The 26,936-nt window shown below is 51.2% G+C and overlaps 1 protein-coding gene across 2 annotated transcripts; it reads left to right on the top strand.

The window, feature by feature from the left end:
- The first annotated feature begins 19,120 nt into the window (after positions 1-19,120).
- SERPINA4 (serpin family A member 4) lies at positions 19,121-26,834 on the top strand. Of its 2 annotated transcripts, none has more exons than XM_045561424.1 (5): positions 19,121-19,216; positions 21,050-21,715; positions 24,186-24,459; positions 25,325-25,484; positions 26,276-26,834. In XM_045561424.1, exons 2-5 carry the CDS (start codon positions 21,067-21,069, stop codon positions 26,474-26,476), a joined length of 1,284 nt encoding a protein of 427 aa, XP_045417380.1. In that variant the 5' UTR covers positions 19,121-19,216; positions 21,050-21,066; the 3' UTR covers positions 26,477-26,834. The 2 variants fall into 2 exon arrangements, with proteins under 2 accessions (XP_045417380.1, XP_045417373.1); XM_045561417.1 differs by lacking the exon at positions 19,121-19,216 and adding an exon at positions 19,273-19,332.
- The last annotated feature ends 102 nt before the right edge of the window (positions 26,835-26,936 follow it).

Below are 26,936 nucleotides of genomic sequence, written 5' to 3'. Positions count from 1 at the left end.
TCGTCCCCTTGCTCAACGTCGTCCTCCAAGCACACAGGGCAGCTATCACGGTTTCTCTCCCTCCAGAGGTGCCTCCTGGATTTCTGGCTAAATCCTCCTTAACCTTCTCTCATCACTTTGTTCACTGACAAACATGTATTTGGCACTGACTGTGTACCAGTGTGGTCTCCTCTGATGCTGGACTCAGAGGGGTGATAGTGGTCACCCTCACCCCAGGGCGGCTAAGAATTTGGGTGCTTGACACTCGGGGCTGCCTACCCGCCTGGTGTGCAGTTGCTCATTCCCACGTTCTCCCACATACTGGGCTGGTATTTTTTTTCACGTTCTTCCCCCATCCCCTTCCCCAGAACTGGAAATTTTCGAGTTGTTTTGTTTTGTTTTGTTTCCCTGCGGATGAAGGTCTTCAAGGATGTAAGGAGAATGCCCAGCAGACTGGGGCTGTGGGTTCGGTTCCGGTGTGGCGCCAGCTCAGTTTCCAGTGTAGGAACTGGTTTCTGATGCTTTTTCTTGCCGTGTTTGCTCCCCTCAGCTGCCGGCAAGACATCAGGCAGGAGGCTGGTAAGGACTGTCTGCCCAGACACCTGAGGGCCTCCCAGCCTGTGACACCCCAAGTGTCCCAGAGACAGCTCAGGCTGAAAGGCCGTGCTGAAATGGGCAAGGATGCAGCTGCCCTGGGAGTGTGCTGGAAGCTTCAAGAAAGGAGCCTGCAAGCATTGTCCTCTAGCAAGGACATCCAGTTAAATGTCAGAAATATCCCCATCCTCGTCGCCCACCAGACGGTCTCTGGCTGAAGTTGCAGCATGACAGTTCCGTGCATTTGTCACAGACAGCAGTTTGAAAGGGAAAGGTCAGGGTTTTTGATGTCCGAGAGGCCTGGCTTTGAGCCCTAGCGACAGCCTGATTAGCTGAGCGTGTCTGGACCGGGTATATAACCTCTCCAAGCCTCAGTTGCTTCTGTAAAATGGGCTTGATACACCCCACAGTGCACCACTGTGAAAAATAACTATGCAAATATTGTTTGGGGCCTGGAAGCTATTTTTACCAGTAATAACAAAATGGATATAAACGCACAAACCTCCTAGCTTTATTGTGAGCATTAATGAGACCATTTAAACAGAATTTGTGATTTTGTTCTTGGCTGTATTCTTTGTATTCCTTGAACCTTGCTCATTGTCAATAAATATTGAATACACATAGAGATGAATGAGTGTGATTTCCCTCACCAAAACTGCCTTGCCTTTGACAGAAAATCCAAGTTTGTTAAATAGCAACAGTTAAGAAATGTTGTGATCCCAGTAGAATACCTGGCACTCCCCAAGCCCTCAATCCACACACTTTTTCAGCCTCTCCTGCCTTTACACTACAGAAGTGCCAAAATCCCTAGGCTTCTCCACCCCAAACATGCCCTACCTGTCTTTGCACATGCCGGGACTTGGGCTTGTAATACCTGTTTCTTGTCCACCTGAGAAATTCTTATCTAGCTTCAAAATCTAATTTAGATATTACTTCCTCCAGGAGTAGAAGGTGGTGCTGGTGGTGAGGGTGGTGGTGGTGATGATGATAGTGGTCGTGGTTATGGTGCTAGAGGTGCTGGTGGTGATTGTGGTAATGGTGGTGATGGTGGTGGGGATAACAGCGATGGTGGGTTGATGGTGATGGTGGTGCTGAAGGTGTTGGTGTTGGTGGTGGTAATGGAGACAATAGTGGTGGCGATGATGGTGGAGGTGGTGGTGATGGAGGTGGTAGCACCAGTGATAATGATGATGCTTATGGTGATGGAGGTGGTGGTGGTGGTGATAGGGGTGATGATGGCAGTGATGGTGGTGGTGATGATGGAGGTGGTCATAAGAGTGGTGGTGATGATGGTGATGGTGCTGCTGAAGGTGTTGGTATTCGTGGTGGTAATGGAGACAATAGTGGTGGTGATGATGGTGGTGGTGATGCAGGTGGAGGTGGTGGTGATGATGGAGGTAGTGATGGTGGTGGTGATGTAGGTGGAGGTGGTGGTGATGGAGACAATAGTGGTGGTGATTATGGTGGTGGTGATGCAGGTGGAGGTGGTGGTGATGATGGAGGTAGTGATGGTGGTGGTGATGTAGGTGGAGGTGGTGGTGATGGAGGTGATGGTGGTGGTGATGATGGAGGTGGTGATGGTGGTGGTGATGGTGGTGGTGATGATGGAGGTGGTCATAATAGTGGTGGTGGTGGTGGTGGTGATGATAGAGGAGGTGATGGTTGTGGTGGTGGTGGTGGTGGTGGTGGTGGTGGTTGTGGTGGTGATGGTCGTGCAGACACTAAACAAATCCTTATCTTAATCATCATTTAATTACAATTTTCATGTGGGACAGAAGAGAAAGTACTGTATTAGATTCCCTTTCCTCCTCTTAAAATTCACATGCATTTCAATCTCTAGGGACTTCGGCTTTGAGCTGTTCTTGGTCATCTATCCCTGAAAGAGAATAAAGTCTTCGAAGATCACCTTTGGTAGACAAATGGGAGGAAATAGCAGGGCACTCCCAGAGTGGGAGAGAGAATAGAAAACGTGGCTCTGAGCACCCAAGTGGAGTTTCCTCCCTTGGCCTGCCCTCCACTACCATTCATTCATTCATTCATTCATCCGCTTGCAAGGTTTTGCTGATCGCTATCTCTGTGCCTGGCACTGTGGTCGGTCCTGCGGACACAGCGCTAAACAAAAGTCCCCCAAAGTGCCACACAGGTAACTTTCCCCCAGGGGAAGTACAGTGGCTCCACCTCCTTCTATCTGGAGTCCAGCGAGAGAAAGGTCTGTAATTCACCTACGGCTTCGCTACGCCAAACAGCCTGCTGATCCAGATAATTAGGTCCCTGCTATAGTTTAAATGCTTGTCCCCTGAAACTCATGCTGAAACTGAACCCCAATGTAATAGCATTAAAAGGAGGGTCCTTTAAGAGGTGACCGGGTCATGAGTGGATTAGTCTATTCGTGGGTTAATGGATTAAGGGGTTACATAAAAGCTGGTTTGTCCCTCACCCTGTCCCTCTCACCCTGTGATGCCTCTGCCGGGTTAGGAGGCAGCTTGAGGCCCCACCAGATGCCAACCAGATGTGGCCGCCCCGTCTTGCCCTGCCCAGACACCAGACTGTAAGAAACAAACCTCTTTTCCTCATCAATTATTGTCTCAGGTATCCCATTATAGCAACAGAAAATGGACAAAGACAGTCCCTAAACCCAGAAATTTAATAAAAGGAAAAAAATTACAGGCACATAATTCCTCAAATGAACTCTTTACTTGAACCTGGCAAAGGAGTTGGGGTGACAATCCAGGGTGCGCAACATCTTGGGAACCTTTGGTGTTTCAGGCTTAGACCTGGGAGGAGGTGAGAGGGCGGGGAGAAGCAGGCAGGTGCAGCGAGGGGGTCCTTGCAGGCAGAAGCCCCTCTGGGACCTGGAATGTCACCCAGCATGAGATCAAGCCCCACTGCTCAGCTTAGGCAGGCCCAGAGGGAAAAGGTGGTGCAGCGCCTGGCCACGCGCTCTGCAGGCTGGTGTGTGCCACCCTTAATGGCCGTTCCTGTTGCTCTGTCTGTAATCTGAGGGACAAATGCGCCAGCAGCTCTAGCTCCTGCCCTGGACGGTGACTGCGACAGCCATCAGAGGTTTTCTTGGAAGAACGAAAGCTCTGCTTTGCCTCCAGGAAATTGCGGTAGAAAGCTTTTTCAGTCACCTCCTAGGTGACTTGTGATCCTGTTTCCTTTCCCTCCTTCCCAGCAATTTACAAAGAGATGCCCTACGCCAACATTCCCTTGAACCCTGCTTCTCTTTTCTTTAGGCGGACTTTGATTCTGCAGCGGTTGCATAACGTCGCTTTCTGCAGGAGCCCAGCCTCCCCGCATGTCCTGCCCCGCGGCCTGCTCCGGTTTCCCAGGCAGCCCCTGCTCTCTACTCCAGAGCAAAGGCGTTTTTCATTGCTGTGAACGCGCTTATTTTCAACAACAAGCCTGTCCTCAGATGGACTGTCCTTGGCCCATCCTCTGGGACTCACCCTTCTGTGGCCCAGGGGCTGCCACCCATCTCTCCGGGAGTGTCCGTGCCACAGCTAAACTCTGCTCTTCCCTTCTCGTAAACATCCAGAGCTCCCCACTCCAGGGCTGTCTGCACTCCAGCCCTGCATATCCACACACAAATAAATCCTTCAACTCAAATGTCACCGCCTCCCAAGAGCCTCCCCAGATTCCTCCCAGTTAGGGGAGGCCACACCCTTCTCACTTCGCCCGGTGCCCGACCTGCACGTGTCCCCTGACACCGACACCATCTGCTCACTGCCCTGGTTTCACCACCACTGCCACCAGCCCAAGACCTGTGAATGTGTAGGTCCAGCCCAGGCCTGGTGGATGTGGAGGTGGACGCCCTCAGGTGTGGGGCTGCGGTCAGGGCCGTCTGCTCCTCCTGGGCCTGCCCTGAGGGCCGGTGGAGTCCAGAGACCGAGCTGGACGGGGTTGGAGTCCAGCCGCGTCAGCCCATGAGGGAGCCCGAGCAGCATTCTCCCCGCGCTCGGGGCGGGCCAGGGCGCCGGGGGCCGGCCTTGCCCCTCCGCTCTCCCCTCCGCCCCATCCCGCCTCCCCACTTCCTTTCACAGGTGTGGGTCCTGACAAGCATCTTGTGTCCCAAACGCCATCTCAGTGTCTGCTTCCAGAGAGTGACAGGGGCTGTCTCCATTCATTCGTTCATTCAGCAAATACCGACTGAGCGCCGATGTGTGCACACTCTTCTGGGCAACAGAGATCCAGCAGCAAACAGTGGGGGACTAGCGGACCAGTAGGTGAGACAGACTGGAAACAAGTAACTAAAGCAACAAGAAGATGGCTCGTGCCGTAGGAACAGACAGGGCGATGGCACAGACAGTAACTTGGAGGTCACTAGCCTCGATGCAGAAAAGCTCCACACGGGAGGAGACATTTGCTCTTAGTCCTGAAGCCTGGGAAGCAGCGGCTGTGGGAAGAACTGTTCTACCTGGTCCCATACGGCCAAGTGCCATCTGGACAGCTCCCCAAATGCTCTCAGGCCCCCAGTGACCCCAGTCCTGCTCCCACTGCTCTGCCTGTGTTCATGATGTCGGTGGACATCTCCACTGACCCCCAGCCACTCAGCCCAGACCCTTGGCTGTCACCCCAGCCCTCCCTGTCCCTCATCACCAGGCCCCGATGCCGCTGACCTTCTGGGGCAGCCACATTTCCCAAGCCAACTGCGGGCCTTGGTTCGGGTGGACTCTCAGCACTGTCACCAGCTGTCACAATGCTCACCTGACAGGTGGCCCTTCTCCAGATCCTGTGTCTGTTCCTGTACAGACCTTCTGCCCAACTCCACCCTCACCTGCTCCTTGGAACTCTGGGACCCCACCTCACCTGCAGCATCAGTCTGCCAGGGCAGCCACAGCAGACTACCATGGACTGGGAGGCTAAAACAACAGACGGTTCTTGTCTCCCAGTTCTGGAGGCTGGAAGTCCAAGACCAAGGTGTTGGCAGGGCCACACTCCCTCTGAGACTCGGGCAGAATCCTTCCTGGCCTCTTCCCGGCTGCTGGTGGCCAGCGCGCCTTGGCACTCCTCGGCTGGCAGCTGCCTGCGCCCAGTCTCTGGCTCTGGCATCACATGGCCATCTTCCCATCGTCTCCCCTCTGTGCATGACTGTCTGTGCTCAAATGTCCCCCCTTTGGAAGGACACCAGGCATAATGGCCTCATCTCAACTTTACCTCTATGAAGAAACTGCTTCCTAATACGATCACACTCCGAGGTACTGGGGGTTATGACTTCAGCACCTCTTTTCTGAGGGAGACACAACTCAGCCCCTAACACCCGTCGTGCCTTTGCCCTAGTCTCAGTCACAGTGTAACACAGTACTCTTCCAGCGGGGCCGTGTCCACCCCGCTATCCACATTCTAGCACCCAGATCAGTGCTTTTCAACCTCTGATTCTGTAGCACAATTTTTCAAAGTTAATTTTGCATGGAGCTTCAGTAAAACAAACACAAACAAAGGAGAGGTGCTCTGATTAAAGGGGAGGGTGGTGAGGATTGCAGGCGCCACGCCCCCCCACCCCCCGCCATGATGCCTCCACTAGCTGACCTCCAGGGAAGCCACGGGCCACAGTGGAGAAACACTGGCTGGACAGGTGGCCTCTTGCAGCCGCTCCTGGGCCTTGGCCAACTGGAACCCGGGGGTCCCAGACACACACCCTCGCTTCCTCCGGCCTCTGCCCAATGCCAGCTTCAGACATGCCTCCCTTGGTGGCCTGTGGTACGTAACAAATAGTACATAATCCCCCACTCCCACCCCCTGTTCCTGCTTTACTTTTGTCCCTCACACTTGTCACTGCACTTGTTTATTTGTTTATTGTCTGCCTCCCCTCTGCACGCTAGAACGTAACCTCCACAGGGCAGACACTCCTTGCTGTTCTTCCAGAGCCTAGAACAGTTCTTGGCATGGGGTAGCTGCTTAAAAAACATTTGTTGGAAGGATATTTAGACAAACTTTATCTTTAACAGCTCTGTTGAGAAATAGTTCCCATTCTACACCACTCAAGCCTTAAAAGGTGCCCAACTCAATGGTTTTTAGCACATTCATAGAGGCTGACAAAACACGACAGATTATTATCACGGTCTCTTTCTCTGAACAATACCAGGCAAAAGAACATTCTTGCTATCAGCACAACAGTTTGTTACACATATTTGTGCGTGGAAAAGAGAAAATCAGGGGTTTGAATGATGAGACAAACATGGACACAGAGTTTTTATAGGTAATACTTTTCTGCTTTTATTTTATGAGAACATACAGGTTGTTATACTAACAAATGGAGCAGTGTATATACGCTGACGCCTTAGGAATAGATGTTAGAAGTTGTTATGTAATAAAGTACTGCAAATGAACTTTAAAAATTAAACAGCTGCAGTTCACATCTGTTGCTTTTGTTTGCCAAGAACCGCCTCATCTGGAAACTTCCTTCTTCAACTCCTGGATGGTGGTCGTTGCTATGGCAGCCACTAAAATGGTACAATGTGTCCCCAGCCTCTGTTAATGGATCTCAGGTGAGTACTAGACACGAGATGGGCCGGTCTAGCACTCAGCCTCCTTTCGGAGGAACTTGGACTCCAGACCGAGCGGTGCCTCATCCGACTGCTCTCTGAAATAAGAGAGACATAAGTTTGGAGCTCTCGGTGGCTTTCTTCCGACATGTCACTAAGGAGGGGATAAAAATCAGTTGGCGGTAATAGAGAAAAATAAAGCAGTGGAAACAGTGGAAGGGATTGGGAGAAGGAGGAGGAGGAGGGAAGGGGAAGATGAAAGGGGAGTACGAAGGCACAAGGGTCCCGGCACCGGCTTCAGTGCGGCCTGATTATATGTATCACTGTCCGTTGTTCTATCAGACACTGCTTGGGCCAAAGGTAGCCTCTTACTATCCAAAAAAACTTGCTTAGAAAAGCATGGAATAGGTTAAATATGTGCAATTAAATTTGACATTAATGAAGAGGATCATTTGCATCATAGAGTGTTTTCTGGAAGGTTTTTCCTCCCCCGCCCCCCGCCCTAAATTATTCCTTGTTTCTTGTGATTCCTCCAAGTCCCCATCTCAAGGTGGGGCCTCTTGGGCTCTCCGGAAAGGTCTTCTCCATCCAGATACTCCCACTTTGAGCCCCTGAGGCGGACGAGGCAGGACTCAGCCAGAGCCCTCCTTGTTCCGGTCCCAACTCTCCATCCTGAGTTTCCCAACCCCAGCTGCAATATTCCAGGGGAACACTGTTTCAGGCTGCTGTGGGTAACAGCCCCAGGGCCTCTGAGCCCTGTTCTGGGCGCCACCCTCCCCTCGCCTTCCACTTGTCAGACGCTCCCTTTGCAGAACAGTCTCTGCCACGTCCAGGCGGGTCCTGTGCTCTCTCCTCCCAGTGGCGGCTCCTCTGGGCAATGTGGGGACTCTGGGAAAACTCACAGTGGCAAGGAAACCCCAATTCAGCATCACCCAGTGACTGTCCTGGTGTCCAACCTTCCCTCCCTGCCTATAGTTAACAGTGCGGTATTGGGCACTTAAAATTTCATTGACAGGGTAGACTTCATATTAGATGCTCTTAAAACACACACACACACACACACACACACACACACAAAGGGACATAAGTAAATTTTGGAGGTGATGGACATGTTTATTGCCTTGATTGTAGTGATGGTGTCATGGTACATGCGTGTGTCCACGATCACCAAATTGCATACACTAAACATGTGTGGGGTTGCTTGCATAGCAATTACACCTCAATAAAGCTATTTAAGAAAAGAAAAAAATCTCCTTGCCCTCACTGGAGCACCTCAGGGAGAGGGCTGATCCCAGAGGGATTTCACGACGCTGACAGCACAAAAGATCTTGGAAGTTCATCGGGACTCAGAAAGGAGTATGGCAAAGATACTGGCTCTGGGTCATAAGGCATACAAGAACATAAGCGTTGTTCTGACTCCTACTGCTAAGTTTTTTTAAAACAACAGCAAAAAACAACTTTAATGCTCTTGTATGTTTTAAATTACAGTGTACTAAATAAATGTTTTACTGTTGTTTTCACGTTTCTATACATGTATAACCAGCAGTAAGAGAATGCTACTGTTTTGACAAAATTAAAGAACAATTGTGACCTTTCCCATTGACTGTCGGGAGCCTGGCGCAGGGTTTCAGCTCACAGGGTCACTTTTACAGTCCTGTGCTCCCGGCCGGCAGGATGAGATAGCCTTGTTGGAGCCGTTAGTCAGTGCTTGTCTCAGACGAAGGCTGTTAGCCAAGGGTGTCAGCTGCCCTTGCTCTTGTCTCCCCAGTGGTAGGCTGGAAGGCATGGGATTGTCTTCCTGGGGTATAAAGTGAGGGTCCAAGGAGACATTCTGGAGGCATAACCATTTTGAGCCCCCAGATTAGGAGTGTCTCTTCAGTTCCTCCCAGACTGGCTGCCGGTCCACGTCGTCTCCTCAAACAGCACCAGCTGCAGTGGCAGGGGTGAGAAAGCGTGATAAGCCATACAGGGGTCACACAGCCTATTCCCGGAGTGACACACATCACTTCTGCACATACTGTCCTGCGCCCCCAGGAGGGGCAGCAAACGTAACAGCCTACCCCAGGTTTAAAATCACCGAAACTCTTCAATTGGAAAAAAAATTACATATGCTTAAAAATTCTCTTGCCAATTGTTTTCACGCTTACAGATATGAGAATTTTTATAGGTGACATATTTACATGGTGATCAACAACATTATATAACAATAGAAATGTTGCCAAATACCTGCTTTCAAAAGATTCTCCAAAACATGAGTCTGTTTTTCGTCTTTTAAAAATGTTAGTTTCTCACTCCTAATGAAAATCTATCCTTTATGCCAGACAGATAGATTATTTATTTTGGGGGAAATAAATACACTTGAAAATGAGATCCACTTCCCATTACAAAAAAAAAAAAGTTAACAAATTTGAAATATCCGTCTTACATAGAAGAAAAATATGCAACTCATCTTTAAATACCACACTTTCAAGCACTTTGCACAAGATAAGCAGAAAATTTCTGTGTGGTATCAGCGCTTTAAATATAATTCCTCACCTTGCAAAGATTCAATTTTAAGATATTCTTTTTATAAAAATCATTATATTGATAACATCTTTCAAATCTGGGCTCTAAAACTGATTCTCCATCCTATTATAAACATTTATTTTTAAAGATATCTTTTTATAAAATTAAACACATTGATAATATCTTATAGCTTGCTTACAGTTGATTTAAGGACTATAATGGCACAATTTCTATAAACACATCCTCGGAATCCTTTGTCTATTCTACTCTAAAATACTGGGTCTGCACCACACCTTTTTTTCCCTATAAAAACATTGTTTTGACTTAAGAAACAATGTGGTGTTGAAAAATATATATCCTCCAATACATCTTTCCTTTAGTGTTTCACCAAAAACAATAGTTATTTAGGTATACTTCAATGCTGGAATAAAATCTAAGAACCTAGCAAATATCCTAATTGAAACATATTAGACTCATGATTGCTGTCAGCCAACTGTGGAGCAAGGAACCCACACACGGAACTTCTTCCAGCAATCTCTGCTTAGATTCTTCAGCAATGTTTTCTCTGCCTCATTAAACAGTATTTGTTGACAAATTAGTTTATTTTAGTTTACTGCCATATTGTTTTTCATATGCTATTTCAGCCATTTTTACTATGGCCAACAGGATGTAGTTTTTTGTTTTCACTATTAATAAAGAAATCTGAAAAGTGGTGTCTTCTGGGAGGCTGGTCACACTCTCATTCTTGTTCTACGTGGACGTGGTACATTTGTGAATAATTAATGAGCTGCATACTTATGGCATGTGCTTGTTTCTGTATGTGTATTACACTTTAATAAAAAATATTTAAAGATTTGTAAAATGTGTCATTAAAATTAGTACAATTTTGTAATGTACCAAATTGAATAATACGTGGGTTTAAATATTGCTGAAAAAATTTACAGAGGTTGGTTTTAGTTCTTAAATAGCTGGCTAATTAAGATGGCTCCACACTATCATAGCTAGTGTTAATATTTCAAGGAACAACATTTGCTAAAGAAGAGAGAATCTGCCTAGAATTGTGTTCAGCTGCATGTGACACAAAACCCAACCAAACAGTAGCTTACACAAATTAGAGGATTGCTTTTTCTCCTGTAATAGAAAGATGACAGCTCTGGCATTGTTTCAGCAGCTCAAAGATTTCACAGACAACTCTTTACCACTATCTTTCCCTTTCTCTCAAGAGCACAAGAAAGTTGCCACACCTCCAGCCATCACATCTGCATTCCAGAAAGGAAGAAGGAGGATCACGGGTCAGGGCAGACACCAGGTTGCTGGGGCCGACATGGCCCTGGTAGAAATCTGCAGGCTTCGTTACACCACAGTTCCCAGCTGGAGGTGATCCCCCCACCCAGGGGACATGGCAGTATGTGGAGAGAGAGTCCAGTTTTCAACTCCTTACTGGTCCAACCACTTTGATTTACAGATAGGGAAACTGAGGCCAAGAGAGAGGAGTGACTAGCTGAAGGCCACACAGTGGTTCCTGGTGGACATGACCTCCTGACTGCCATTCCCAGGACACTTGTTGGAGCCGGGATCCCTGGCTTCAGTGGGTCCCCTCTGCCTCCGTGACCCCACTCACCTGCCTGCCCGGGTCCCTCAGGGCCCCTTTGTTCTGGGGAGTATGTGTCCCATGCTGGGCTGACCTGACCCTGTCGGGAGGGTCCCCTCTCCGGCCTCCAGCTGAGAGCAGGTGACTTCCGGGAGGAATGTACATTGTCCCCTCCCACCGCCCGCCTGACATCTGACTACCCACAGCCCCTGAGCCCACCACTGGAGTAACACTGCTGTGCCTTCAGTTGTTTGCTTTTTGTTTTTTGACTTTGCTATGATCCAACTATCAGCAGCACATCCAGCCCAGTCATTTCCACGGCCGCATAATGATCAGCTAATTGTCTTTGGTGCCTGTCGTCTCCCCACCCACACACCTGTTGGAGGTTGGCAACTTCCCTGGCTCTCCTCCCCCTACCCCCGTCATCTCCCTCCTTGCTGTTTCTATGGTGCTGTGGAAGGAGGAAGAGAGACCATCACTTTCTTTGCAAGATGGTTTCCATGGCAACGGGCACCGTGGCTTCAGAGTGAAGCCGCAGCTGCCTCTCGCCCAGAGTCTCCCTGGCGTTGCCCAGATGCCCCGCCACCAACCTAGGCTGCTGACTTTCTGTGCGGCTTCGGCAACTCGCGCTCTTCCTGCAGCCTGGAATGTCTGACCACGTCTGTTTGCAGGGCTTATCCCTTCCCTGCTTATCTTGGCGCAAATGCCACCTCCTTGGAGTAGACATCCCTGACCTCCTGCTCCTAATCACTCTTCATCTCCTGTCACCTGCTGTACCTCTTTTGGCACTTAGCATGAGCTGAAATTCTGTTATTTGTCTATTTGTTTACTGGCCATCACCCTGACTAGAATGTAAGTTCCATGAGGATGGAAACTTTGTCCTGGTCAGTGCTCAATTTTCAGAGCCCGGCACAGTGACTGCCACAGAGTAGGTGCTCAGTAATGACTGACGATGGAATGAATGGTCTCCTGCCTCCTCTCCGGATCTCAGCCTTCTAGTCCCCGGGAACATCATGTATCTCAGTGTGATGTTAGGCTACTTCGCATCTGTCAGGTGAGCTGTGCTTTGGAGTTTTTCACAAAGAAGGAAAAAGAACAGCTATTAGAAAAGCTTTTAAGTCTGGGACCGCTTGGAGAATCCATTGCTACGTAACAAACAACTCCGAACCTCAGTGGCTGAAAGCAACAACCACTTTGTGTGCTCAGGATTTGGTGGGTGAGGAATTCAGGCATGGCTTAGCCAGGTGGTTCTTGTGCTCCAGGTGGTGCTGGCCGGAGTCATTCCCTCAGTAGCATTAAGACCTTGGCTGGCTGGCTGGGCTGGAAGGCCCATGGAGGCTTCACTCAAGTGTCTGGTGCCTCAGTGTTCCTCCACAAGGCCTCTCTCTCCATTTCACTAGCTTGGGCTTCCTCACAGCATGGTGGTCCCAAGAACTAGACTTTGTACAAGGCATCTGGCTTCAAGAAGGAGCATTCTAGCCTGTGGAGGCCAAAGCTGCAGATCTCCCTCTGCCTCGGGTCTATACAGCATCACTCTGCCCCATATCATTAGGACAAGTCACAAGGGATGCCCAGACTCAGAGGGAAGGGAAATAGGCTCCACCTTTAATGGGCAGAGTAGCAAAGACTGCAGTCATATTTCATTCACCACAGGGACCAGTCCCTTTCCGGCCCAGGCACGGCTGTCAGAGAGCTTCACAGAGCGTGGAACAACTAGACCACAGAACAGGCAAGTCCAGGGACTCAGCTGCAGGAGTTAATGGGTTGCTTTTCTAGGCTCTGCCACAGCTGCAACTCAGCACTCAAGACTCTTGGCCACTGCTTCTCTCACTTCCAAATTCCACTTCCCTGGACAGGGACTCCTTGACGCACCATTCAGTCATGCTGCCAGCTCCAGCCTGGGGGACAGAGGCACAGGTCCGGCCATGGCCCTGGAGACTGTCCAGGTTATTGGGGCAGATCCTGGAGAGGGAAGGTGGTTGAAAATCAGAGGCGGGATGGACACACCCCCCCAAAAAAGTCTGGTTTGGATATGGAGTCCGATGACACCACACGTACACCTAGAGAGTACAAAAAGGTTTAACACTCACATAATGAGGTTTTCTGGGGAGAACCAGGCAGGTTTCCCAAACTGGTCCGAAAATGGTTTGAAAAAGCAAGGAAAGGAGACTGCCTTGGGGTTTCATGGTTATTAGTGGGTGGGGCTGGGGTGAGGATTCCCAAGCAGTGTTTGAACCAGCCTCCAGCACCACAGGAAGGGGCACTCGGCTGTCGCATCAGCAGGCCTGGAGGTGGGAGAGGCAGGAACGATGCTTAAAAGCTGTCAACAGTCAAATATCAAGACATAGAGTCAGACTTTTCATTTCAAAGTCCTGCTATAAATCCTTTATATCCGCACAACAGTTGGTTAAACCCATTCCTCCTCATTACCCTACAATCCACAACAGCTCTAAAGCCTGGAGACCCAGGAGGCTCCGAGCTGAGGGGCCCAGGACAGGGCAGGTGAGTTGTCCCAGGCTTGGACCTTGGTTGGAGCTACACAGACCCAGCTGTGCACACAGCAGAGCCTGGGGTGCAAAGGGCCCCAAGGCTGGGCTGGAGTTGCGGGAGGCAGAGGGGTAGAGTTTGAAGGATAGAGCTGGCCCTTGAAGAACAGAAATCCTCATACCCTCCCTTACTCCTCGGTTCAGAAGGATTTTCGTCTTCTGAAATAATCTGCTCAGGATCAATTAGAAAATGCTCATGGCTAAGGTGATACCTGCTCTACATGGTCAGAATCAATGTCCTTGCATCAAACCAAACAGGGATCAGCCTAAATGCCACCTCCTCCAGGAAGCTCACCCCCATTTCCCCCTTCCATCCCCTTTCTCTATGGCTTTTGGCCTTGCCAGGGACTGCCTCATGTTGTCATTGCTGCTCCCTAAGGTCAAGGTTGCACACTCATGTATCCTTGACACCTGCCTCCCCCTTTCCTCTCCCATGACCCTGGCCTCCACACCCTGACCCCCAGGCACACCCATCATCACCCCAGGCTCCATCCTTCTGCAGGACATTTGCACATGCTGTTCCCCTACCTGGAACTGTTACCCCACTTCAACCCTCTCCTTTTACTTGGCAATTCTTTGTCATCCGCTCAGCTCAAATGGTCCTTCCTCTGGAAACCCTTCCTAAAGTCCCCTGCTACCCCAGCCAGGACAAGTTCCTGTAAAGGAAAAATAAAAATCTCAGGACCGCCCCCCCAGAAAAATTCATTATGCCAAAAGGGAGAACTGAGCCTGAGAACTGAGTCACACAAGCACCACCGTCCTCTCCCCAGTGAGGTACAGGGGTCCTCTTTTAAGAAATGAAGGGGTTTAGGAAATGACTAAACAGGATTTTTTGGTGGAGAAAGGAAGCCTGGCTGGAAAGGTGGTCTTGTTATGCAGGAAAGCCTCAGATAACAGCCCTCAGGGAAACGGTTTTATGCAGTCCTTTGAGGGTGTCAAACTCTCAGCAAACCTGCCCCGGATCAAATAAGCAAGGACTGGTTGCATTTAACAGAGATTCTCTGCAGATGCAAATCCATCCCCCGACCCCCAGCCTCCCCAGCTGGACAGTCTTCCAGCATATTCCTGTTTGCCCACAGCCATCTCAAAATACGTCAAAGACATGTATTTGGGGGTAAAATATTTATTTCCTTCAGCCCTAAAAACAAAAAACAAAAAACCCTTCAAGATACACAGCTCCTATAAAACGAGCACATGTCAGTTACAACCTTAGGTCTGTAGCCGGAATAAACTCTTAAACGTCATCACAAGTTTATCTGCACAGATGGAAACCAAGGAAGAGGAACGATCACTCTTCTACCCACTCTGAGGTCACAACATTGACAATTTCCTCTACTCCCTTTTTTTTGAATGTTCATCTCATCCTATGTAGATTTACTGTGCACCACACAGAAAACTTCACAAGAAAACCGCCAGCTGCCTCCCTGCTCACCTCCTGCACCCCCCTTTTCCCTGTGCACCCCGCTTTCCTTTAAACGGGACATTCTCAACCTCTTCCACGGGGAGCCCCGTCCCGACGGGTCCTTCCTGGGCTGTGCTTTTCCCAGACGCGTCCTCACCATCTTGGCTTCATGAACCTCAACTGAGTGTGACTCTCGTTTTTTATTTAACGTCCCCATCGCAGTCAACCCGGCTCCGAGCTCCTGCCCCGTGCGCGGCCGCCCCGCCGAGACCAGGAGGATTTTTGCTCATTTTGCTCCCCGCAGCGGGAGCCCAGGAAACAGCGGGGACGACCGAATGCGTGAATGAAGGAGTGGTGCAGGGTCCTGCGGAAGTCCTCCCCTCAGTCCCTCTCTGTAACGGGTGTGTTTGGCTGTGTTACCTAGTTTGACACTTGCAGGACAGCGCGGGGCTCGGCGTGCGTGCTCAAACACGGAAACCACGTTTTTCCCCCAAAGCCGCAGGGCCCGGTGTCAGGCGCGCCCCGAGGAGACGCCCGCGCGGTTAAGAGGTGGCGGCGCGCCCTCTGGTGGTGGAACTGCCAACTGCAGGGGTCCCTTCAAGTGCAGGTTCCCGGAAATGCCCTGCCCCAACCCTGTGATTCTGATTCAAGAGATTTGGGGAAAATCCTGTGATGCTTCCCTTTTAATAAGTACCTCTCTTAGGGGGGACTCCAGGGCCACACTTTGAGGAACGCTGGTCCTGGGCACAAGGCAGGGGAACCCTTCGGTTTTCCAGAGTCTCTGTGGTCTCAGGAGGGGGCGGTGGCCTCGGGAGTGGCGGGACTCACAGCTTCCCGGCGCGGGCAGGGGCAGAACCCCACAGGCGGCTCAGTCCCCAGCATAACCCAGGTGGAGAGTTTAACCCTCTATGAGGGGAAAACGTGGGTCGGAGCTGCCCCCGGCTGGCTGCACAATCGGTAGAGATTAAACCTAACAGTAATAGTCGGAAGTGGACACTAAGAGATTTCTGGGTTCGAATCCCAGCCCTCCCATGTAGCAGCCCTGTGACCTCAAACCTCTCTGGGCCTCCTCCACCTCCTCTCTTTAATGGGGATAAAGCCAACCCCTTAGAATGATTTATTGTGGTTACATCATCAAACACAAGACCCAGAACATTGCAAAAACTCAACAAATAATACCCAATATTGTTGTAGTTATTGTAATAATTATTTATTCAACAGACCCTTACATAGGACTTGTTCTGTGCTAAGCAATGGAAGTTAGAAGGAATGGGAAAACAGAAAGAAAAAGGAATAAAATGCTGGCCTTGCTTCCAAAAAGCCCATAGTCTAGCAGGGACATCAGATGGTGGTTGACAGCATGTCCACCCTCAAGATGACTCCGGTCTCAGCCACTGTCCAACTACAACCACCTAAGAGACCTTGAGCAAAAACCACCCAGCTGAGCCCAGCCAACCCCTAGAAGACCAGTAGAGGTAGCAATAATGCTAAACAACTGCTGTTGTTTTATGCCATTAAATTTGGGGTGGTTGTTACCCAGAGATACATAACTAAGACATTTGTTCATCCACATGTCCAAAAGCCAGATAGAAAGTGATGAGTTTAAGAGAGGGACAGAGAAATAGATGCAGAGTTTCTAGGGAGTCTAAATAGCCCACCTATGCCCTTTAGCATTTCCAGACAACCTCAAGTGCCCTGTACCCCCTGACTGCAGGGGCCTGCAGTGTGTTGTGAGTGCTCCACTGGAGCCCAGCCTGCCACCAGGCCGATGGCTGTCGTTCTCCCTCTCTGCACCATCCAAGTCCAGCAGCTTCCACTACACGTCTGAAGTTCTTTTCCATCTTCCCATTACACGGTCATGCTCTTTGGGGAAGAAAATAACTGCCCGAGCACACAGGGACTGCAAGGACTTTATGGGACTCGAGAATCTCCCTAAATTCTAAAATATTGTTCATATGTGCATATTTCAGGCAAAGTTCAAAGCTTTCTGGAGATACTCTGTCAGGACTGCAACTCAAAGAAGTTTAACAACACTGCTTCAGCCGCATGTCACATTTGGGGATGAATGCAGGGTGTGCGACTCGTCTGGAAGGACAGGATGGAACACCCCACACTGACGCTGCACGGGCCAGCGCCAGACGCCATTCTAAGCACTTTGCAGATGTCAAACTACTGACGCCTCGGGATGACCTTGAGATTTAGGGACAATTATTACCCATAGTTCACAGATGACACCAAAGCCGAGTATGCACCTTAACCAGTGGTGAAGTCAGAATTCGACCCAGGCAGGGCGCCCTCCAGCACTGCTGGACTGAAAGGGAAGAAGGAAACGCCCCTCGGGGCTCCTGTGGGGCCCCGCACCTTCAAGGATGCCCCCTGCCCCTCGTACCAGCCTTTCTGATGAGTGATTGTTGCCTCTGATCTGACAGGTGAGGAAACAGGTTCAGAGAGTCAGCGGTGGCAGAGCCTGTCTGACTCCAAGGCCCAACCTCTGTCCAGAGCGTCACAGGAGCAGGTGCCAGGAACCAAGGGGCAGTGGCTGTGTGTTCACAGCAGGGACAAGCTGCCCATGCCCTGGGCTGTGGTCAAGCACACATTGTCCCCTGGGATCTGTTGCAATAGTCCAGAATTCTCAGCAGAAGACAGAGTAAGAGAGTAAAACCCCAAATTGTAGACTATTGCATAAGCAATCATTTATTTCCACATTCATGAAACCAAAGCTCTATAGCCATCATTCATTCACTTGGTGACTGCTGATGGAGCACATGTCATGTGCCAGTGAACAAAGCAGGAACTGCCACTCTGGTGGCCGGAAAGCTTTGCCCACGTGGAGACGCAGGGGGTGCTCGGAAGGAACACGGGCGTCGGTCCAGCAGCCCCGGTGCACACCCTGACTCTGGAATCTGAGCTAACAGCTTCCCTGGGCTGATGTTTTCTCATGTGTAAAATGGGCTAAGAATAGTACTCCTCATGTATGAGAGAGGTCGAGAGATGACAGAGGGCGAGAGGGAACTAAATGAGATAATAGCTCTCACTTTGTCTGACCTGTCACGTTCCTCTCTTGTGTGGACACATTCTGGACCCCAGGCCAGCTGGGTCCAGGGCTGTGCTGTGCCTGCTGTCATTCCCGTGTTTCGTCCCGCTCAGGGATCCCGGCTCGTCCTGATGCCCAGCGGTGTGTATCCCACTTAGGTTAAGGCCCCGAGGACCTGAAACACGTTCTTCTAGAGGAAGCTCAAAGGGTCGAGGTTATCTCATTCTGGTACCCAAGGCCACACCGCTCCCTGTGGTCCTTCCCTGGATGCTTGAGAAGGGTTCTGGGGTGCAGAGGCTCACTGATTACTGGAGAGAAAGCAGGTTTGACTCCACAGTTAAAGAGTAAATGTGCAGTTGAATTATTCCTGGCCCAATGAGGGGTCTGGTCTCCCCCTGTGCCGCCCTTGCTCTGGGACGCATTGCCCTTATGATCCAACCCATGAGATCTCAGCAGACTCCATCCTCAGAAGTCACACGGTCCAGGATTGCAAAGTGGAGGCCCCGGGCAGGATCAGCCCACAATGGGTCTTGTCTGGCCCACAGAGAGCGGCTCTCACCACTGCCACATCCCTGCTGTTCCCTGCATGTCACCCTGGAGCTTCCTTAGCTGGTCATGGAGGCGCTGGAGTCTGCTGCCCCTGGCCTGGTGCAGCCCTCCTTGTGCAGGTGGGAGGGGAGTGACTGAGGCCCAGAGAGGGGCGAGGATGAGCTTGGGTTCACACAGTGCGTGAGAGGCCGAGTGGAGACCAGAGCCCCCCGGGCTTCCCCTGGACCTCAGGGAGAAGCAAGGGCCAGGCATCCCCCAGGCACTGCACAAACAGGGAGAGGTGAGCCCCCTTGGGGTTCCCTGGGAGGGAAGAGGGGGAGTTCTCTTGGGGGGAGGTGAGCCAACTTCCGGTGAGGTCTGTCTCCACGTTGAGACTCTGTCCAGTGCCCTGGGTCTGTTCATTAATAATTACCTGATGGGGAGGCAGGGGGTGGTGCTGAGAGGGCCCTGCTCCTCTAGTCCTCCTGGGCTTGGGAAGTCACCTCTAGAGCTCAGATAGCCACCCAGGGCCACTCCAGCACTGACTGTACCGTGAGTAACCCTCTGAGACAATGGAGACGTGGGAGAATCCAGGGGGACAATGACCAACCGGTTTGCCCAAGACTGAGAGTTCTCCTGGGCCATGGAACTTTCAGTGCTAAAACCAGGAAAGTCTGGGGCAAGCTGGGGTGGGGTGAGAAATGCTCAGTCTAGAAAGACCCTGACACGTGACTGTCCCCAACCTCCCTGCTGCACCCGTGGGAAACTGCCCAGACCCAGAGGAGCGTCCCCCAAGGACACGCAGCTATGTAGGGCCACACCGGCCTGGCACTCAGGTCTTCCGGCTCCCAATCCAGGTGCTTTCGGGGTGCTCGTGCCCAAGGGCAGTCCGGGGTCATCGCACTGTAAGGCCCAGAGCAGTGCTGGGCGGCTGGGTGCAGGTTGGTAAGGAGGGATGTTGAGCAGGTCAGTGACATGGTCTCAGGTATGTTTTTAAATTATGTCCCCAGCTGCTGGGTGGAGAACAGAGAGCAGAAGGACCAGTTAGGACCCAGTCCTGCAGGGGTCTAGGCCAGGGGTCAGCAAACTCCTGCACACGGGTCAAATCTGGCCTTGTTCACTGCCCGTAACTAAGAATGCAAGTTATAAAATATAAACATAAAGTTTCTGAGTATAAAATATAAATTTGGAATATAAGTTATAAATATAAAAGAGAAATATAAAATATATAACGGTTTGAAAAAATCAACAGAAGAAGAATATTTTGTGACACAGGAAAATTATAGGAAATTCTGTGTCTATCAGCAAAGCTTTCCCAGAGCACAGCCACGGCCATTCCTGCATGTCTTGTCCGTGGCTGTTTCCGGCGATCACAGCAGAGTTGAGTAGTGGCCACAGAGATTGTGTGGCCTGCAAAGCCACAGATTTGACTACCTGGCCCTTGGCAGGAAAACTTTTCAGAGTCCTGGTGTGTGTGACAGATGATGGGGACTTGAACGAGGACTGCGGTCGTGAAGGGGGGCGAGGTTGAGGGGAAACTGCAGGACATGCTGATGGGCTAGGTGGGCCGGGGTAGAAGGAAGGCCTGACAAATGTGGGGGATGGCAACTGGGTTTCTGGCCTGAGCACCAGATCACGCTAGGGCCATTTGATTGGGCAGGGTCAGATTTGGTGGGGAAACGTGAGCAGCCTGTCTTGGGCACGAGAAGGTCATTATGAAAAGGGACTCAGTCCTATCCCTGAGCCTTTGGGCAGATCGCCTGTTGAACATCAGTTTCCTTATCCGTACGGGGTGGTAACAGGAAGACCAGTTCTCCTGAAATTTCCCTGGGAGAGAGGTCAAACAAAATCACAGAAGTGTGGTTTGTAAACTGCAAGGCACTCCACAGATATTTGTGGGGCAGAGGCTGAAATAAACTCCGGTGATTCGCAGCCTCGGTGTAAGGTCATTGGGCTAATACTGCAATAAACTCATCTGAACGACAAGTGTGGTGTGAGCAGCTCCAGGCTAAGTGTGAAGACCTGGGGTCTGGCTTGGATATTTGCCAGGTAAGTGACTTGGGTCAGTCACTTTTGGAGCCTTTGTCTCCCTGTCTCTCAAATGAGAATATATAGTCTGTTGCCATGACGAGCTCACGGCGATGGAATTGCAATGAGCAGATAGGCACAAGGCGTGTGCTTTGTAAGTCCAAAGCACCACCATGCAATAGCATTGTCACCACACATGGAGAGCGCTGGGCATTCTTTCCGTCACCTTCCTCAAGCCCAGCTGCAGGAGTCGAGGGCGTCCCTCACCACCTCTGGGTGCTGGCCCACTGCCCACCTTCTTGGTAAGGCTCTGTGCTCTGCCGGGGGATGTCCTGGCCACTCTCTTTCCTCCTGCAGGCCTGAGAGTGCAGAGGATGCACCTTGCCGACCGCCTGCTCCTCCTCCTGGCTGCACTGCTGGCCCTTTCTCACGGCCAGCTACACCCTCAGCATAATGGCGAGGGTCACACCAACAGCTCCCATCAGCAGGTTCCAGGGACAGGTGAGGACTCTCCCAGCCTCAGGATCGCCCCCGCTAATACCAAGTTTGCCCTCCGCTTCTACCACCTGATCGCTTCTGAAAGCCCCAAGAAGAACATCTTCTTCTCCCCGCTGAGCATCTCGGCCGCCTTGGCCATGCTCTCCCTGGGGGCCCGCTCGCACAGCCAGACCCAGATGCTCGAGGGCCTGGGCTTCAACCTCACCGAGCTGTCCGAGTCTGACGTCCACAGGGGCTTCCAGCACCTCCTGCACAATCTCAACCTGCCCAGCGGTGAGCTGGCAATGCACGTGGGCAGTGCCCTGTTCCTGAACCACGACCTGCCGTTCCTTCCGAAATTCCTTAATGAGACCATGGCCTTCTATGAGTCCAGACTCTTCCACACCGACTTCTCTGACACTGTGGGTACAACCCAGCGTATCAACAACCATGTCAAGAAGGAAACTCAAGGGAAGATTGTGGATTTGGTCGGCAAGCTCAGCACGGACACCTTGATGGTGCTGGTGAATTACGTTTACCTCAAAGGTAGGAGGCGAGTCATAGGTGGGTTCTCCATCTCCCCTGATCCCTTAATTTGTTGACTGGTTAAATATCAAAAAAAAAAAAAAATAAGTGGGTAGGTTGGGTCTGATAGGGTCCAACAGCCCTCAGAGGATGTAATGTTAGAGCGTCATATATTGAACACATTGTAGTGTTAAGGTTTCCAACCCTGCCTGTCTTTAGACATATTTTCTCATTTATTTTCTTAATAAATGTAATATATGGAATGCCTCATAGCCAGTGACCAGGAATTGCACTGCTGGATTCGTGTCTGAGCTTGGCCACTACCAACAGTGTAAACAGGGCACTCGTTTGCTTGAGACAGGGATCAGAAGAGTCTCCCCTTCAAAGACTGGCTTCCAGGGTGAAATGGTCTAACACACGCTTCTCAGAAAACAGCCCAAAGGGGGAGGGGGGCAGACCACAGCCTGTAGGCCAAATCTGGTTGGCCACTTGGTTTTGTGAATAAAGTTTTATTGGCACACAGCCATGCCCAGTCTTTTACACACTGTCTGTGGCTGGTTTCTCACTACAATGGCAGATTGAGCAATTGCTGCAGAGGCTGAGTGACCTGCAAAGCCTAAAACATTTACTCTCTCTACGAACTATTTTTGCTTGTCAACCACTGGCTATTCTATATACTCAAGAAATAGCACCTGTAATTACTGTAATGATAACAGTGCTCGTTCTGAAGACCTTTAAAAATACATAAAAGCATAAAGGAGAGAATAGAAATGACCCCTAGTTGTACCACCCCGAGGCAACCATGTTAACATTTCAGCATCTTTGCTCCCGGTCTTCAGCTCACACACACACGTTAGCACAGTTGATATCATGGAGTGGGGACGATTTTGTACAGCGTACATCAGGCGCCATCAGAGAAGCAGAGCCACCTCGAGCCAGGGTGAGGGCATTGTCCCAGGAATTAGTCCTCATGCAGTGTGGGCGGGGCTGGGAGTGAAGGTCTAGAGGACAGGAGAGTTGGAGGGACAGAGAGAAGGTTGCTGGCATGGGTGGACAGCTCGGAGCCTGTGGGGGAGTCTCCATGCCGGCACCTCCAGCGCCAGAGTGGGTCCGTGGATGGGCACTTGTGGACAGCCTGCTGCCGAGCACCTGGTGGTGGCCTGGGGCCACTGTAGGTCGGCAGGGTTAGGGTTGGGAAAAGGAGCTTGGAGGCAGACAGGGACAAACTAAAGCACACAGGGCACTGCTGGGTCTGTCCATCGTCACAGCTGACCAGCAAGCCCTGCAGAGAGCAGCAACGGCCTCACATCTGCCTCCAAATAGCACGCTAGTAACCGGCCGGAACCCAGAATCTACAGGGAACACAGCTCTGGGGGCATTCCCAGACGAATAACCCCGCCAAATTACTCATCACACGCAATTTACATGGGGAGTTTTCACGCACCTTTGAAAACTTCTTTAAAAAACGTTTTGTTTTGAAATGACTGAGGAAGGAAGGAAGACAGTAGTACGGGTTTCACTGTCAGGAAGCCATTGGTTGGATCTCTTCCTTTTTTCTGGACGAATACTCCAGGCACGGAGGCCTCAATCCATTCACCCCACCTGCCACCACCTCAGAACCTCCTGCCCCCCTCCCGTCTCCCCGAGGCAGAGGTTTCCCGGCCCCTCGATGTCATTGCTTCCTTGCAAACACCTAACTTCCTCGGCTTTCTCTCCCTCCATCTTCCTCACCTGGCCAAGCTGCAAACCTGCTTAAACCAAGTGATCTAACTGTCTACACCTGCACCCAGCAGCTGACTGTGGTTGGAGAAAAGTTCCCGCTTGAACTGAGGGTCTCACCTGATATTTGTGCACATAGCTCTGTGCACCCTGCTCTCTCCACACTGCCCAGCCGTCCCGTGTACTCTTCTCTGCACGCTCCAGACAACTGTTAGCATCTTCTTCCTTCTCACATCTCTTCCCAGCTCCCGACTTTCACTCAACAATCTTGCCTCACAGTTCATTGAGAAAACAGACTCAGTTAAGCAGGAAATCTCTCATCTTCTCACCTCCGAATCTTCTCGCCTCCCCGCATTTGGAACCACAAGCACAGAGCCCCTCCTTTGGTAATGGCAGAAGTGACCCTCTTATCGAAAGGCAACCCCTCTGCTCATACTCTGCAATCTCCTCTCTCCTTCTCATGGACGCTGACCCAATAATTAAGCCTCTTTCCGGAATTGTTGGTTTCTTCTCTGCTGTATCAATCCTATTCACACATCAATAAACACATCCTCTGCGACCTCTTGTTTTACCATCTACATGAGCCCCAAGGGATCCATTCCCCAGGTGTGTCAGGTTCTGAGTGACGGGAATAATATGCACTGTTGGGATGAGGCAGGGTCTGGAGCGACTGTTACAGGGACTCAGAACACCAGGTGCGGCTGGCTCCCTGGCTGGAGATTGGCTTCGTGGCCCCCAGATGACTTGTACCTTCTTTCCTTCTTCTCTCCAGCTCTGTGGGAGAAACCATTCATTGCCTCGAGGACCACCCGCAGAGACTTCTACGTGGATGAGTCCACCACGGTCCAGGTGCCCATGATGCTGCAGGATAAAGAGCATCACTGGTACCTGCACGACCGGTACCTGCCCTGCTCGGTGCTGCGCATGGATTACAGAGGAGACGCAGCAGCACTGTTCATTCTCCCCAACCAAGGCAAAATGAAGGAGGTGGAAGAGGTTTTGACTCCAGAGATGCTAATGAGGTGGAACAACTTGCTCCAGAAGAGGTAATCATTGTGCCACCTGGGGCTGAATCTACTGTACTACCTTTCAAATGTACCTTTCTAACGAAAGCCAGTGCCCCCAAATCGGGAGTGATTGCCAAATTACGAAGAAATCTCACTTGTTCTAAGATTTTCCTTGGGTTTTCTTTAGCAGTGAACTTTTCTGTCATATTTAAAATCAGGGAAAAGAGAATCGCCCAGGTGTTAAGCATCTTGGGCTCTAGGCGTAGCCCTTCAGCTGCACAAGACTTGGGTCAAGTGAGTTTGCCTCTCTGGGGTCAACCTCTGTGCAAGCAAGAGGGAGACCCCTGGCCAGGAGGGCTGCTGAGCTGGCAGGGGTGAGTCTATGAAAACCCCATCCACTCAAGAAATTAGCGAGGATGTTCTCCATCATGCCAGGGCTAGGAGCAGAAAAAGCCTCCAACCACATATAAGGAAAAGGACCCCAGCCTGACAACACATGTGAATGTAAAATTCACACAACTCTCGTGGTGGAGGGAATCTGATCCAAAGTGACAAACTGGTCCAGTCCAGGTGAAGCCCCCCAGGGCCCCAACAGAGGCAGAGGCAAACCGCCACACGGGAGATGCACATCTGCCTTCCTGGGCACCTGCCTGCCACAGGAGCAACCTCTCCCGAGCAGCAGCTCCCAGGGGCGGGGGCTCCCACAGACAGCAGCCCCCGGGGCAGAGGGGTCCAGCCTTCAGCCTCTGGGAGCACTAGTGAGGGGCAGCATGAGTGAGCCCAAGGTGTGTGTAGGGACAGAACCCAGATGGAGCAGAGCTGCCAAGAGAAGGCCACCGAGGAGGGCTCAGCGCAGTGGGGGTCCCTGGCCTGTTCACGAATCTAATGTTTTAACCCTTTTTAGGAATTTTTACAGGAAACTGGAGTTGCATTTCCCCAAGTTCTCCATTTCTGGCTCCTATACATTACATCAGATTTTGCCCAAGCTGGGCTTCAGCGATCTGTTCTCCCCTTGGGCTAACTTCTCCGGCATCACCGACCAGTTGAACCTGCAGGCACCCAAAGTAAGTCATCAACAGTTGTCAACCGCTAGAGACCTCGGTGGGGGATGCCTGTTCTCGGGAGCTGCTGGGTGATGGGAGCTCTCCCTGCCCCCACGTGGAGTCTCAGAGCCTGAGCATGTTTAGTCACCCATGGGCATTGATGTCCACGAGCCATCGGGCATGTGCCAGGCATGGTGCTCGGTGCTGGGGATACAGTGTGGATCCTGCTCTCAGCGATCCTCCATTCAGGGAGACGGCATCTCGTCCATGAGGGCAATAGACAGAGAGAGGTGCAATGACAGACACAGGGGAAGGGTGTGGATGAGGCTGGGTTGGATGCAACTGTGTCAAGGAGAATTCTCAGTCGAGAGAAAGAGACATATGACCTTAGCTAAGAAAAGCAAAAGTGCATTAGAGGGTAAAGCCCTGGGTTTCAGAGTTTGAATTCCAGTCTGTCTCTTGTGCTGTCCGGGGATGGGGAGGACCCGGTCTCTGAATTAATCTCCCTCACCTTTGAAATGGACATAGTACTACTGACCTCATAGGATGGTGATGAGATTAAATACGATAGCACATGCGGAGCACTAGGCCAGGAGTAAGTGCTCGTACAGTGACAGCTGCCATCACTGCGTGTAGGAGGAGGTCAGCCAGCTCACTCACCCACGTGGGAAGTTCTCGCTGTGGTCTCCCCAGTAGGTGGCTTTGGGAGCCGCGATGTGCAGCATCACTCGCCAGCAGTTTCTGGTTCTCCCTGGCTTGCCTGGGCCCCTCTTATGTTCTCTTGGAGATAATGCCCATGACTTCTCCCCCAGAGCTTCCACAAGGCCACCCTGGACGTGAACGAGGCCGGCACCCAGGCTGCAGCGGGGACCAGCTCCTCCTCCAGGTTCTTATCCGTCCCCAACAATCACCGAGTCCTGTGGTTCAACCGGCCCTTCCTCGTGGTGATCTTCTCCACCAGCACCCAGAGCATCCTCTTTCTGGGCAAGGTCGTCGACCCCACAGAACCATAGCCCTCCCAGGGCTGGCTCATCTGCCACCAGCTGGAGGGCGTGGCTGGGGAGGGCTGGGTGTCAGCAGCTCCATGTTCAGAGTGGGGGACCAGGATGACTCCGAGATCCAGTGGGGAAGGTGCAGGCCAGGGGGCAGGGTGCGGGTGGCACCAAGATGAGCATGGACTGGACACCCAGCTTCCGGGGCTGTGCAACCTCGGGCAGACATCTAACCTCTCTGAGCAAGTTTCTACCACTGGACAGTGGGGGAAATCTTCCCGGGGGGGGGTGTACAGATTAAACAAAATGACGACTATGGAAAGCCTGGGTCAGTGTGTTGCATGTAGTGGATATTCAATAAATGTGTCCTTTGCCTGTCCCTCTGCGATTGCCCTGTACTCCAGGTATACCTTGTCCCGAATACAGGGCATGAGGAGCTCCAAGTTCCAGTAGGTTGCCCAGAGTGTGCAAAAGGGGACAT

This window comes from Lemur catta, chromosome 1 (assembly GCF_020740605.2).
Source record: "Lemur catta isolate mLemCat1 chromosome 1, mLemCat1.pri, whole genome shotgun sequence".
Taxonomy (NCBI): Eukaryota; Metazoa; Chordata; class Mammalia; order Primates; family Lemuridae; genus Lemur; species Lemur catta.
This window is presented reverse-complemented; position numbering and strand designations above follow the sequence as displayed.